The 13,225-nt window shown below is 38.0% G+C and overlaps 1 protein-coding gene across 3 annotated transcripts in view; it reads right to left on the bottom strand.

The window, feature by feature from the left end:
* Window positions 1-923: 923 nt before the first annotated feature.
* INTU (inturned planar cell polarity protein) overlaps window positions 924-13,225 on the bottom strand; it is a 42,009-nt gene continuing 29,707 nt past the window's right edge. For 2 of the 3 annotated variants that reach the window (XM_036382740.1, XM_036382739.1), the window contains exons 8-16: window positions 12,316-12,505; window positions 10,088-10,141; window positions 8,937-8,999; window positions 7,671-7,892; window positions 6,046-6,456; window positions 5,431-5,528; window positions 4,633-4,822; window positions 2,594-2,748; window positions 924-1,758 (exon numbers count right to left, since the gene is read on the bottom strand). In XM_036382740.1, coding sequence (XP_036238633.1) covers window positions 1,647-1,758; window positions 2,594-2,748; window positions 4,633-4,822; window positions 5,431-5,528; window positions 6,046-6,456; window positions 7,671-7,892; window positions 8,937-8,999; window positions 10,088-10,141; window positions 12,316-12,505 — 1,495 coding nt within the window. In that variant the 3' untranslated portion in view covers window positions 924-1,646. Of the gene's footprint in view, window positions 1,759-2,593; window positions 2,760-4,632; window positions 4,823-5,430; window positions 5,529-6,045; window positions 6,457-7,670; window positions 7,893-8,936; window positions 9,000-10,087; window positions 10,142-12,315; window positions 12,506-13,225 lie in introns of all 3 variants that reach the window. The other variant, XR_004980175.1, reaches the window with a different exon arrangement.

The raw sequence follows: 13,225 nt of genomic DNA on the forward strand, positions 1-13,225 counted from the left end.
ATCTCAAACTATGAGTGAAACATCAGTAATATGAGAAACAGTTGAGATTTTCAACTTCCTTACTTCACCCATTGCTAGGGATAGCAATGGGAAGTGCTATTTACAGGGCTGTGCAGACATTGCTCTCCTGCAGCAGCCCCCCTGTGCATTTTGGCTGACAGAGAGGGTGCTCACACTCCATCTTAAAGCAATGCCTGACAGCCTGATACAGGTATCAGACACTTGGTGGCACTTTTAGAATGACATTATTCTTCTAAATTCAAGAAAGGGTTCTCCAGGACATTAGGATAAACAGCTAAAAGCACTGCAGCAAGCTTCCTTTTCTCCACGTTCCTTCTTCCATCCACCAGGAAATGTAATGCCCAAACCTCAGACATTTTAGACTTTTGAGAGGTGTAGCATCACTTGATTTATACACAGGGAACAGAGCTAACAGACTGCTGCTGTGATTTGCAGGCCTCAGACTGAAATACTGCTGCTCATCTGCTAGGAACCATAAATCCTGGAGAAAGCTGATTAGCCAAGTCCTCAATCACAGCTTGCACTTCAGGCCCAAGACTTCTGCTGCTTGGAACTGAAGCAAACTGTTGAGTGATGAAGACAAGCTGTGAATCACCCTGTGAGCACTGCAAGCATTTGATTGACTGTTTTAGGACTACCCCAAACTGTGTCATTTACTAGTGAGAGCAGGACCTAAACATTTGGCCATGAGAACCCATGGAATTGAATTTGCTTTCCTAAACAGTTAAAACTTTCTGATCCCGTGGTTTAAAATGCAATCCTAGTTATGCATTTTATGAAAAGCACTCATGAAAAACAATTAGAATAAAAAAATAAAGCAAAAGAGAAAATACATTAAGTAAAAAAAAAGAATAAAAAATTAATGCTTTACTGTTCTTTAACAAATATACATTTTTATTATGAATATGAAATTATGAATATAAAATAAGCCAAGTCCACGCACATCTTAAAACCACCCTGCCTGCCCCTGTTTTTTTTTGTGTCTTCAAAATGGCATTTGAACAAATTTAAGCATTATTTATAGTTAAAACTCACGGAGTCAAGTAAAACATCAACCACACTACAGTCCTTGAAGTGTGCAGGAGAGCAAAAATAGTAAACCATCAGTTTTGTGAGGCTAAGTGCCAGGAATTGTCTAAAAGATTTCTCTCTGTTTTGATTAACACAATGCTACTGAAAACATTTAGTGTTTTTCAGGCCTTCAGAGGTGCAAAATTTTAAGTAACTGGGGAAACATTTTTTTCCTCTACCACCAATTTCTATGTTCATGGAGTACTGTGAAGATCAGCTTACCATTTTATGTTGCATATTGAACACTGAACAGCAGTGAACATGCAAAGGATGTGGCATTTTCATATAATAAAGTTATGACCAGCATAAAAAAAAAAGTGACAGCATATAAAAATAAGAACTTTGGTTCTCTGAAAATAAGCATTCAATTGATGAGCTCATCAGAAGCACCACTGAAGTTTTAACTGTGTCATACCACAAGGTATTTGATTTTTTTAAAGCATTTCAAAGATGCCCCATGGGTGGCACCCAAATTGAGTTTGTTTCCCTTTATGTGGGATATTTTAAAGAATGAATACCACCCTGCAGGATGCCTGAGTGTGCAGGAAGCTCAGCTATGCAGCTAAGCCAAAGGACAGTTTAAAGGCCAGCTCCACAGCAGCTTCTGTCACCGAGTCATGGAAACACACGTAACACTCCTGAGGTTTGGGATGGAGAATGAGTCTCCTGGGGGAAAAAAGAAAAGAAGAAAATCATCACAGGTGTTATTTGCTTTTTCTCCCCAAATGGTAGATTCTGGTTGTACTGCAAGGTTTCAGCAGGAAGTTAAAACAAGCTGCTGTGTAAGACACTTGATAAATTTTGGTGTCTGTCCTGCGTTACTTGGCCTCTTTCAACACACTGGATTTTAAAATCAAGTTATTCTCTACTCAGTTTTTTTAAGGCTGTGTAGGGAAAAAAATCTTCAGGTTTTCAGGATCTTCTGGGTCTGCAGCAATCCAAGTCTGTGGGGTAGAAGTTGCAATCAAGGCCCTTGGGAGCAAGCCCCAGGATTCACATATTTACTAATTTTTAACTGTAGTAACATCTGGGTAGTTACATTCCCACATATTAATCCAATGAGCTCTCCTAGGGAAAGAGCTAAAATAGAGAAGCTGTTAATACCTGTGCATTATAATTATTTTTAAAAGGTATCAACAGTAACATGAACATTTTTTCAATGTTTTAATTAAAGATTTTAGTTTTTCCACACGAACAGCAGTTATGTACATTCATGCTGGGAAACAATTATTTTTCTTTCTCTTTAAACATTTTTCTTCCCATTGAAACAGCCTCTTTTATAATAGAGCAGTAATTATAACTGTCACCTTATTTATGTCATTGACTCAGCAGCTATTAAAGGTGGAAATTCACATGAATGCAACTTCCCAGTCCCCTTAAATTAAAGCTACCTCAGTCAGTCAGCTCAAGTATTTCTGCGATGCGCTAAATTTATTTTTAAAGAACACAATGGCATAAGTCCAAATGAAAATCTGGAGGTGAAATTGGTCTTGAAACCTACCCCACAACCCAGTAGTTCATTGTTGGTGGTGGTTTCTTCTGGTCAGTCCAGTTTTCAGGAGAGCACTCAAACAGCAGTCCATGTTCTCTTACCAGCCCTGGGTCCTCAGCTGCCGTACTGAAATCTGCAATCCCACTGCCTGCCTTCTTCTTTTTCTGTAAAACAGCTGGTGAAATGTTAGTAGAGAATGAGACATTTGGACATAAACCCAGCCAATACAAGCATGTGATTTGTTCAGGACTCTCTGATGGATGACTCTGCTGTCAAAAAGCCAGGCTTAGGAGATATAACTGACTTGCTTACTTGATTCTTTTCTCCACAGTTTTGTTACTTGGGCATCAAAAGGCTTTTCCATTGTTACACACCTTAGAATTAGACACATGCTCCCTTTTCTGACTTTTTTTCCTTCTAGCTAAACACTGTTTTTCTAATAAGACATCTGAGTTACTCCAGCACTTGAAAAAGTGTGTTACAACAGCTAAAGCTCTCATCTTTTCTTCTCTGTGTGCCTCCCTAATTAAGAACCATGATAGTAAAAGTCTATTGAATAAACTTGGCCAGGCAGGAATTTCTTTTTGCAAATAAACAGCTGAAGCACTTTGCTCAGAGATTTTCTGACTCTTACTCAGTATGAGGGCATAAAAGCATAGAAAATAAAGACATTTTTGTGTCTCCTCAAGCTGTTAGAGCTGTGTTTTGAGAAAAACCTCTGAATAAACCTTGCAAAAGTTCCAGTTCATCTCTGGATCTGCCAGTGAAACAATTGCTTCAAAGGTCAAAGAAAAGGTGTTTTTAGAAAACAACTCAAGGAACTTCTGTCTGCCATATTCAGACAGAGAAACCACATTGTTCAACCTGCCTACAATATTGAAGATGTAGGGACTGAAGATCTAGAAAATGTGGTCAAAACATGATATTTTAGGGTTTAAGACCACTGAGCTTGTTTTTGCTAAACTTAAGATTTATTCAAGACTCCTGTACGCATTTTAAAAGTTAAATTGTGAATTTTCAGTTCTCAAAAATAGAGGAAAAATTGATTATTGATCAGTTTACAGTAACTTTGCATTACTGGTGCAGCTCTCTAGATCCCAAACTGTAACAATATTTAGCAGATGACAAAGAACACACGGTATAATAGTACATTTCTATATTTCATTTTTTATCATGTACAATGAACAAGGCAAATTTCTATTTATTCTTGAACATTCTCCTTGTGCCATAATACAGCCTGCCAATTTCAGCATTAATTGCTAGAGCCAATCTACAAAGATTACAGCAAATTTTGCTGAACGAGACATGTTCATCAGTTATTTCTGATTCCCAGTTTTTATGGCTTGAGCTATAAAATATCTATTTAATGGCTATAGCCAAAGGCAATTTGATTTTAAGAAATACTCTTCTTTTTTCTCTGCTTGCTTTTGGGTTTCTACATCTCCCAACAGAAATGCCCAAAATACATGGCTCATTGCCAAAGTCCTACTCAGCCAAACCCCAGTGTCATGTGACCAATCCACCAAATTAACACTATTTTTAACACTTAAAAATTCCTAGAATTTACAAGGCACATGGGTCTAGCCAGAAAAAGAAAAGAGAGAGCCTCAGCAAAAAAGGAAAACAATAATTATCTCATTTGCTTCTCCTGTGTTTTGCTCACATGTGGAATGTGTTTGGAGATTGTTTACCCACAGGTGATTGTTTCATTGGATTCTGCTGTGAGTTGTTTTCACACATTGGCCAATCAGGGCCAAGCTGTGTCAGGACTCAGAAACAGCAAAGAAGCATTAAGAAAAACTATACTGCTATTTATAAACTTGCCTTAATTCAGTCTGTACTGTTATTTCCCCTTTTCTCACTTAACTCATTGAATTGTCAACTGTAGTAGGATCTAAAAATACAACTGACACTGTTCCACTTTGGTTCAGAGTCTGCAGACATGAAAATACAGCTGCTCGTGAACCACTGAAATAATGAAGTGAAAAGAACCTTGAAATACTGAATTGAGAATGTGATTGGACAAAGAGAAATCCAAATTTCCATACCTCTTTCTTCATGGACTGCTGGAAAATGGAACGGATTGAAAGGCAGCACTGGTAGAAATTCTCAATTAACTGAGGGTGGATGGAGCCACCAAGCTGGGCTACTTCTTTGTGAGTTGGAGTAATAAAGATTCCCTGCATTGTCTCCAAAAACAGATAGTGGAAGAGGGTGTTCTCAGGACCAGATGTCAACCTTAAAAATATTGAGAAGTCATTTAATTCAAATAATTTGCAGCTTTTGTTTCTTAAGGGAGAATTGGTCTTCTAATTACAGTAGGGTACAAAATGGATACAGGCATTCAAAGGTTTCTATCTTCACATCAAGGAAATCCTGCTGATTTTGACTGTAATACTCAATTTAAAAAAAGAACAAATTAAAAAACTGTGCTTGCTAGTTAGGCATTGCCAAATAAATTTGTGTTCTCAAAAACTGTCTCCAAAAAACGAAAGTGAAATAAAAGCTTTGTTCACTGTACACCTACCTAGAGATAACATGGAGGCACAAGGTAACTACATGTGTGGTCCAGAAACTCCTGCTTCAAATTCCAAGGTCACACAGATGTGGGACAGGTGTGCACAATACTGACATGTTATTCAGAAACAGATGGTTTTTATTGTATTATTTCAAATTTTTATGTTTAATTAAGCTCTCAGTTTAACAGATTCACTTCTGATCATCTTTGCATGGCAAAGCTTTGGTTGGGATAAAATCACAAGGGGACTTTTGTGACCTGTGTATATTTAAAAACAATCTAGGCATGGCCTAAAAAATGAAATGCTCAATAAAAAGCAGTTTCTTACTTCATAGCATTAGGAAGTTCTGTATCTTTCTCTGAAGAGTTCTTTTTCAGGTTTCCTGAATGAAATGGGTTTGGCAGGGTGTGTTTTTTCCTAGTGGCCTGAAGAACAAGCAGATAGATGAAATAACAGAGAACACACACCTAAACAAAGACCAGAACCCAACCAAACCAACAGAAAGAAGAGGACAATGTAGCATTTTTAATAAGGCCCACTTATATCAATTTATATAAATGTATTTTATAGCCTATTTTAGACTAAACTTAGAAGCAGTCATACAATTGTACAGCAATTAGTTATGATAGGCTGTTTTGGGGTCATACAACTGTACAGAAATTAGTTGTGATAGGTTATTTTGGGGATAGTCTCCAATTACATCTGCTTTTTTTTCCAACACAGCTGTGCCCACTTCAGTCATGTGAAATCCCCAAATATTTACAAGCAATGATAAAAAAGTGTGATGGCTCTGAGGCTGACTCAGTGCTTCCCAAGGCAACAGAATTATTTTACAGGGAATTCAGGGGACTTACTCTTTTATAGTGTGCCTTTTGTAAAAGGCACCTTGAGTTGGAATGGGCTGCCCTCTCCCCAAGCCCCCAGAAGCTGTTCAGTTCTGACCTGCTCCAGCAGCAGAGGCTGTGGATTGGTGCTCTCCTCCTCCGCCGGCCCCTCGCTGCCCTGCTCAGCCGCCCCGCTGCTCCTCGGGGTGCGCAGAGTGTCCCCAAAGAGGCTCCTCTTGCTCCCTGCAGTGCTCCCAGCTTTGCAGGAGGAGCTCTGCAGCTTGCTCAGCATTGGGGAGGTGCTCAAGCTCTCCAGTCTGTCCCGTGCTGCAGGAAGGAACCAGTCAGCACAGGCTAAAGGTGGCATGGAGGGAGAATCCAGCCTTTCCTCGATGCTGGCCTCTATTCCTTCCAGCTGGAGAATGGTTGCTTTGACCTGGTCTACATAGATACAGTCTGGCCCTGGGTTCCCAATAGCTCTGGATGCACAGCCCCCTGCCTCCAGCAGGACACACAGGACAAAGTGTCTCTGTAAATATAAACAGAACAGACTGCTTACAAACTCATCAGCTGTTTGTGGCATTGACATTTTCTGGAAAAATCCCTTCACCCAGGATTTTACTCCTGGGAAGCTGGGAAGCCTCAGAGAAAAAGGAAAACAATATTATCTCATTTGCTTCTCATGTGTTGTGCTCATGTGGAATGTGTGTTTGGGGATTGTTTACCACAGGTGATTGTTTCATTGGATTCTGCTGTGAGTTGTTTTCACTCATTGGTCAATCGGTGCCAAGCTGTGTCAGGACTCCGGAGAGAGTCATGAATTTTCATTATCATCTTTTTAGCATTCTCTAAGTATCCTTTCTCTATTCTTTAATTTAGTATAGTATAGTATTCTTTAATATAATATAGTATTGTAAAATAATAAATTAGCCTTCTGGGAACATGGAGTCAGATTCATCATTCCTGTCTTGGTCTGTGGGCAAGACAAATACAATAGCTGTTTGCTTGAAACAAAATCCACATTAGAAAACCAAATCCAGACATTTCTGATGTGAGCTGTCTGAAAAGACAAGATTATGAAGGTAGAAACATTTTCAACTGAAGTGAAATGGCATAAAAATAATGAGAATTTATATTAAGTTTTGCAAGCTTTGTAGATGTATAAATAATGCTGCTCCCTGGGAAATTCTATCCCATGAAACAGCTACAATTTGAGTATTTTGAAAAAATTACCCAACTATCAGAACAAGATGACCCCTGTGGCAGGGAGAAATGATGAGGAGAACTCCATCTTATCAGAAGGCTAACTAATTACTTTATTATACTGGATTATTCTATATTACATCTCAACTGAACCTGCCAAGCACTCAACTCCAACTGCCCAACATCTTGTGACTGTCACCTGAAACACACAAACGTGGATTTAATTGGTCAGTGAATCAAAACACTCACACCACAATCCAATTACCAATTCTCTTCAGGTAAACAATCTTCCACAATGCATTCCACTTGTGAACAAACACAGGCACAGCAAATAAGAGAAGAATTGTTTTTGCTTTCTCTGAGGTTGAAAGAATGTGAAACCCAGAAATATTCTTGGGAGGAATTGTGCCTTGCTTTTCTCTGTGAGGAGAAATGTGGTGACACCCAACAAAACGCATGGAAGTGTTGATCTAGTGAACAGACAACTCCCAACATCAAAAGAGAGGCTCAGAGAATGGGCATGCTGCAGCATCAACTCACCAAGCCAACTATGAGTAAGAAGTATCTTGCTTCAGGTTCCCTGTATCCTGTGGAACTCGACTCCTCGCAGGGCTGCAGGTGATGCTGTGGGAACGCTTCCCGCCAAATCACCAACTGCCCGATCCTCTGCTCTGCTGCCAGGGATAACAGGCAGTAGTGCTGGCAATAGAAACCCACATCAACAAGGTCTTCCTTGGGCAAGTGATTGCCAATCAGGTAACCCTTAATTAAACACAGAAAAGGAAATGTGTTCAGTGAGGATACAACACCACCACACAGCACTTCAGAGTACTTTTCATACAGAGATAACCCTGCTCCACATGCACTGAGCTCTTAAGGTTTCTGGCTACAGACTCTTTTTGGTGTACAGTTGTAACAACATTGAGCTTTTGGGCCACTTCTAAATAATCAAAACACTAAACATAAGCAAATCAACCATCAGCATATATGTGAATTATCAAAGGTGAGCTGGGCTTTCCCAGCTTGCAAAACAGCCTACAGTGTTAAGGTGCTTGAATTCTCATTGAATTCTCTCTCCAAAAATAGTGAGCTTTCACTCACTAATAAAATTATTAAACTTCATAAATTAAAAAAAAAATTGGAATTAATAAAATTTCCAAAGAAAATCCATAGTACAGTGGTTCCCACTCCAAGGGCTTTACAGCTGAAGTGCTGTTATGGCAGATACTGTGCAGTTCCACTTCTCTCATGACACTCCCAGCACAAAAAACAATTGCCTGATAAAATTCTTTAAATGCAAGTTTTCTTAAAGCAAAGGCTGTTACCTTCCTCTTTGTAGTGTTGATTACACTGTCTACATTTACCAAAGAGAAATAAAGTTAGCAATGAGGCCAAAGTGAAAAAAGCTGTCAATACATTTTCTCAAGTCTTGGATTTAAAGACAGGTTCAAGATAGAGCACCTGCTATTAAAACATAGGAATGAACAAGAGTTCCAATTAAAATATCCTACAATCTCAGTTGAACTAACTCTTACTACTTTGTTATTACTCCCTCTTTCCAATCCTTGGATTGCACACCAACAAATTCCAGTTTGAAAGAAGTATTTTTGTTCTTGCTGTTCACACAGTACATAGCATTACCCAAAACTGATTTTTTCTGTTATGGTGTTTGAGCTTTAGGTCTGTCACTAGAAATACATGCTTAAATCAGTCATATATTCACTTTAGATTTATGTGATTCTGAAACATTAAATCAGATTTCTAGATACATTTTCCTAATCTTTAGGTCTTAATCATTAATATTACCTTGTAAAAGAGACAAGAGCCCAGGATCACATATAATCTTCTCATGTCATAATAATCTTCAGACTGTTGGGGGTGAAAAAGCATTGTGTAATTTTTAATTCTGCATTTCTATTTTATTTACCAAATGCAAGTGAACTAATTCTGGTCAACTGTAATCAGTACTTTAATACTTTCATATTTGACCACATCTTATTACCAGTACAGCAGTTAATACTGAGCATTTCATACAAATACCAAATTTTTAGCCTCCATTATTGAATTCTGTGTCATTACAATTTTCTCTAAAAATTTCAGTTTAAAATAACTAGTTTCTATTTAACTGTTATATGTTCATAAACTATTTTTGTTAGGATATGTTCATTCTCACAGTTAACAGCAAAGTAACTTCAGCATAACTACTGACACCAGGGGCCCTCCTAGAGTAAAACAAGTCAAAGCATTTTTTCCAGTCTTGGACATTTTACTCAGAATACTCCCATTCACTCATCTTTTAATACTCAGTGCTCTCCCATTAGCAGCCCTGTTTTTAGATAGATAAACTGTATTTTAAATTAAGTAGCTGGGATCAATTTCTGTGCAATAAACTGTGACTTATAAACACTGATTTCTGTAAATAATCACCCAGCTTGTTCAGTGCAGGGATTCTTTAGAATTTTACACTAACTGTTCTGGAGCTCAAGACAGCTCTTTCATTACCAAGTATAGCTGAAATGTCAATGTGTTTACACTTTGCACAGCTAAGAGTTACATAAGTAAATTATATTATGATTACCTTCTGTAACAGTATTAAAACTAAGCAGCATTTGTAAACTGTAAATTTACAGAATTTTCTGTAAACTGGAAAATTAAATTGCTTGGGAAGGAGACAGTTATTTACACAAAAAAGAAATGCAACAACAATCACCTCTGTGATTTTTGTAGACATCCCATGGATTTAAATTATATTAAGTGACGGATTTTCATTGACCAGTTCTATAGGATTCTAATATGTGATAATATTAAGCATGGAGAGAAATTCAGGATAAACTGCATTGACTCCCATTTTATTAAAAGAAGTTGATGGATTTTGAAAATAGTCTTTGCTTAAACCACTAAATACGACACCAAGGCAAGGAGATACTGTGCAAAGCAAACAAAACCAAGATGTTTACCAGCTCTGCAAAGTCAGCTGCTTCCAGATCACTCAGTGCTGTGTCAATTTCCATCTGAAATAGTCCAAAAAAAACCCCTTTTTAATAGAGATTTCCAACACATTAATTTCCAGTAATAGCACATCTTGCTTGTCTCAGACTGGGATTCACAGGTACAAAGTGATTGGATAAAAATTTACTTCTATTTTTTATTAGTAACATCAAATATCAAGAATACCTGGGAACACCAGAATTAAGAAAAATCCTTTCTAATTGCTGTCTATTTCCCTGCTCTTTGAACTGTACCGTTTCTCTGCTTGTGTGCCTGCTGAGCCCAGTGTTGGCACAAAGGAGATGCCACCCTTACTTTCAGTGTGCTTTAAAACATGAGGGCTAAAGACAAACCTGGAACACTACTGCATCCAACTGAGTTTTCAGAAAAATCTTTTATCCAATGGATTTAAGTTTTTTTTGTCTCGATGAAGTCGCCAAAACTCTCTCACACATTATTTTTGTTCTATTGGAACTACTTGAAGCTTATTTCTGTAACTGCAGGAGCTGTTGGTTAAATCAAATTTAACTATGTATACTTTTCTTGGTCCAAGGCACTGAAACTCATGACATAAATGTGCTACTTAATGAAAAGAACCTAAATCACATGGCTGCAAACTTCTTGAGCTGTGTTAACAGGCTGCCTCCAATTGAAATACAGCCAGTTTTTAAACAGAGGAATGTCAGCAAGCCTGTTGGCACTCAACAACTAATCATCCTCTCAGCTTCTCCCCAGTCAAAACTTAAATGGCTTTCTGCCTGGAGAACTGACATTTTTAGTTTTATATTCATTATAGAATAGAATAGCTCTTCACCAAAACTCTGACTGGAAATGTCATCTTCTGCAACAACAAAACTTTTCTGGCAAATGGGAATGATCTCAAAGAACTCTGGAAAGTGATGTCTGTATTGTAAGTATCAATGATGCTGTTTCATAAGTCCTTTTAAAACTTATTTTATAAGAAAAAAAGCAGCCTGCAAGCTGAAGTGGAGACCAATGCAAAACAGAGCCTCTTTACAGAAACTTAAGAAATAAGAAAAAAGCATGGAAAGGTCCCTGATGAACAAATTGTAAAAAAGCAGTAAAAAACCTAATGTGCAAGGTGGAAAGAACTAAATAGTGATCTGTCTGTGACTAAAGATAAAGGAGGAGAAAATTCTCCTTTAAAGGAGAAAAGGGAGAAAGCCACACTAGCAAAGAGAAATCTGTTTGGAAACAATAGCACAGACTAGCATATTTTAAACTGGAGTCACAGATACTAAAGTAATGAAAGTGAGGTTTACAACTGGCAGCTAAACTGTTATTAATGCTATAGTAATTATTATAATTTATAGCATTATTAAATGATAAATTTATTTGATTATTATTAAAATACATTATTATAATTTATATAATTATTAAGTTATAATTAAAGTAATTTACTGTGATCTACCTTTTGTCTTACTACTGCTTAAAGCACAACTCAGTTTCTAACATGGAGGTAATGTGAAATGCACAGTGAAATGGTGCAGAAAAACTGTACCTGTCTAGCACCAACAAATGACATGTAGGTATTTATTTTGATTCTGCAACAGCCATTTATAACTCTCCTAAATTATGAGAAGTACATGTGTCACCTTGATTTTTTAAGCTTTTCTAAGCCTCCTGATGTTTATATTCTTGTAACAAACTTTCTCACACACTTTCTGTAAATAACTTATTGTTTTACATTCTTTTATGGAGGAGGAGAAATTTGATGGACCGTTGGTTTGTCCAGTGTCATTGGAGAGGTGGCACTGTCACCCTCCAATCCACTGTCACTTTTGGAAATCCATAAACATTGGAGTCAGAAAATAAAAAGTCCCTATTACCTTACAAAGAGCAGTGTGTCTGCATCATGTTCTTTTGTGTCCTACAGTGACAGAAATGGGCTTCTAGAATAATATTTCTTGCCTGCCAAAATACTTCAATGGTGAAAATCAAACACAGAGCTACATACCAGGGGCTGCTTTCTCTACTCTTCCTAGGTAACTCTAAAGTCACCAAACTAGGCTCAAAACAGCAATCCTGTGGGAATCTTGAATATTTTAGGAAAATGGACCATTCTAGGATGGGCAGAGCACTTAGGTCAATCAGTCAGGAAGAGCAGAAGACCCCTGCACTGACTTTCTGGCCGGTCATGGCCACTTTTCCTGGAGAGATGTGAAAAGGACATGACCTTGACTTGCTGGGGCAGCGTCAGCCAGCGCAGCCCGGGGAGGCTGCCCGGGAGCAGGGCACTGCAGGGATCCTGGAGCTGGGCACTGGGGCTGCTGCCAGCCTGGAGCCTTGCAGGATGGAGGGCACGCTGGAAGAACAGGTTGAAAAAATGATCCAGGCGAGAAACATTTTCCACCTGGCAAAAAGCACTGGACAAACATGAACTTCAAGTTAGAATAACACTGAGAAACGTGCAGCTTGTTTATATAACCCTCAGTGATACACAAACCTCTTTACAGCATCATGCTACATTTGGATTTTTTTTAAACATGAAAAAAAAGGTTTTTTAATATGGAAAAAACCACTAGGCTGATATGCAGGCAGTACCTACAAAGAAACAAATTAAACCAGTATGGTGTTACCATAGAGCAGTGTCACTGACATATTTTATGAAAAATCCTTTTGCTAGGATTTTTTCTCCTGAGAAGCTGAGAGGCCTCAGAAACAACATGCAAACAATGGTTATCTGCTGCTGTGGAATGAAACAGGTGCATCTGTGATTGGGCTCATGTGGTTGTTTTTAATTAATGGCCAATCACAGTCCAGCTGTCTCAGACTCTCTGGTCAGTCACAAGATTTTATGATTACATTCTTTTCTTTGCTAGCCTTCTGATGAAATCCTTGCTTTTATTCTTTTAGTATAGTTTTAATATATCATTTTCTTTTAATATAATAATATCATAAAATAATAACCCAGCCTTCTGAAACATGGAGTCAAGATTCTCATCTCTTCCCTCGTCCTGGGACCCCTGTGAACACCACCACAGAGCAGCTTAAGGTGTGTGAAACATCAGCCTCATCCTCTTGCAAACTGAGATTTGTTCTTTTTCCTTCACGATGGCATACACACATTAACCCTGAATTAAATG

This window comes from Molothrus ater, chromosome 4 (genome assembly GCF_012460135.2).
Source record: "Molothrus ater isolate BHLD 08-10-18 breed brown headed cowbird chromosome 4, BPBGC_Mater_1.1, whole genome shotgun sequence".
NCBI classification, from domain to species: domain Eukaryota; kingdom Metazoa; phylum Chordata; class Aves; order Passeriformes; family Icteridae; genus Molothrus; species Molothrus ater.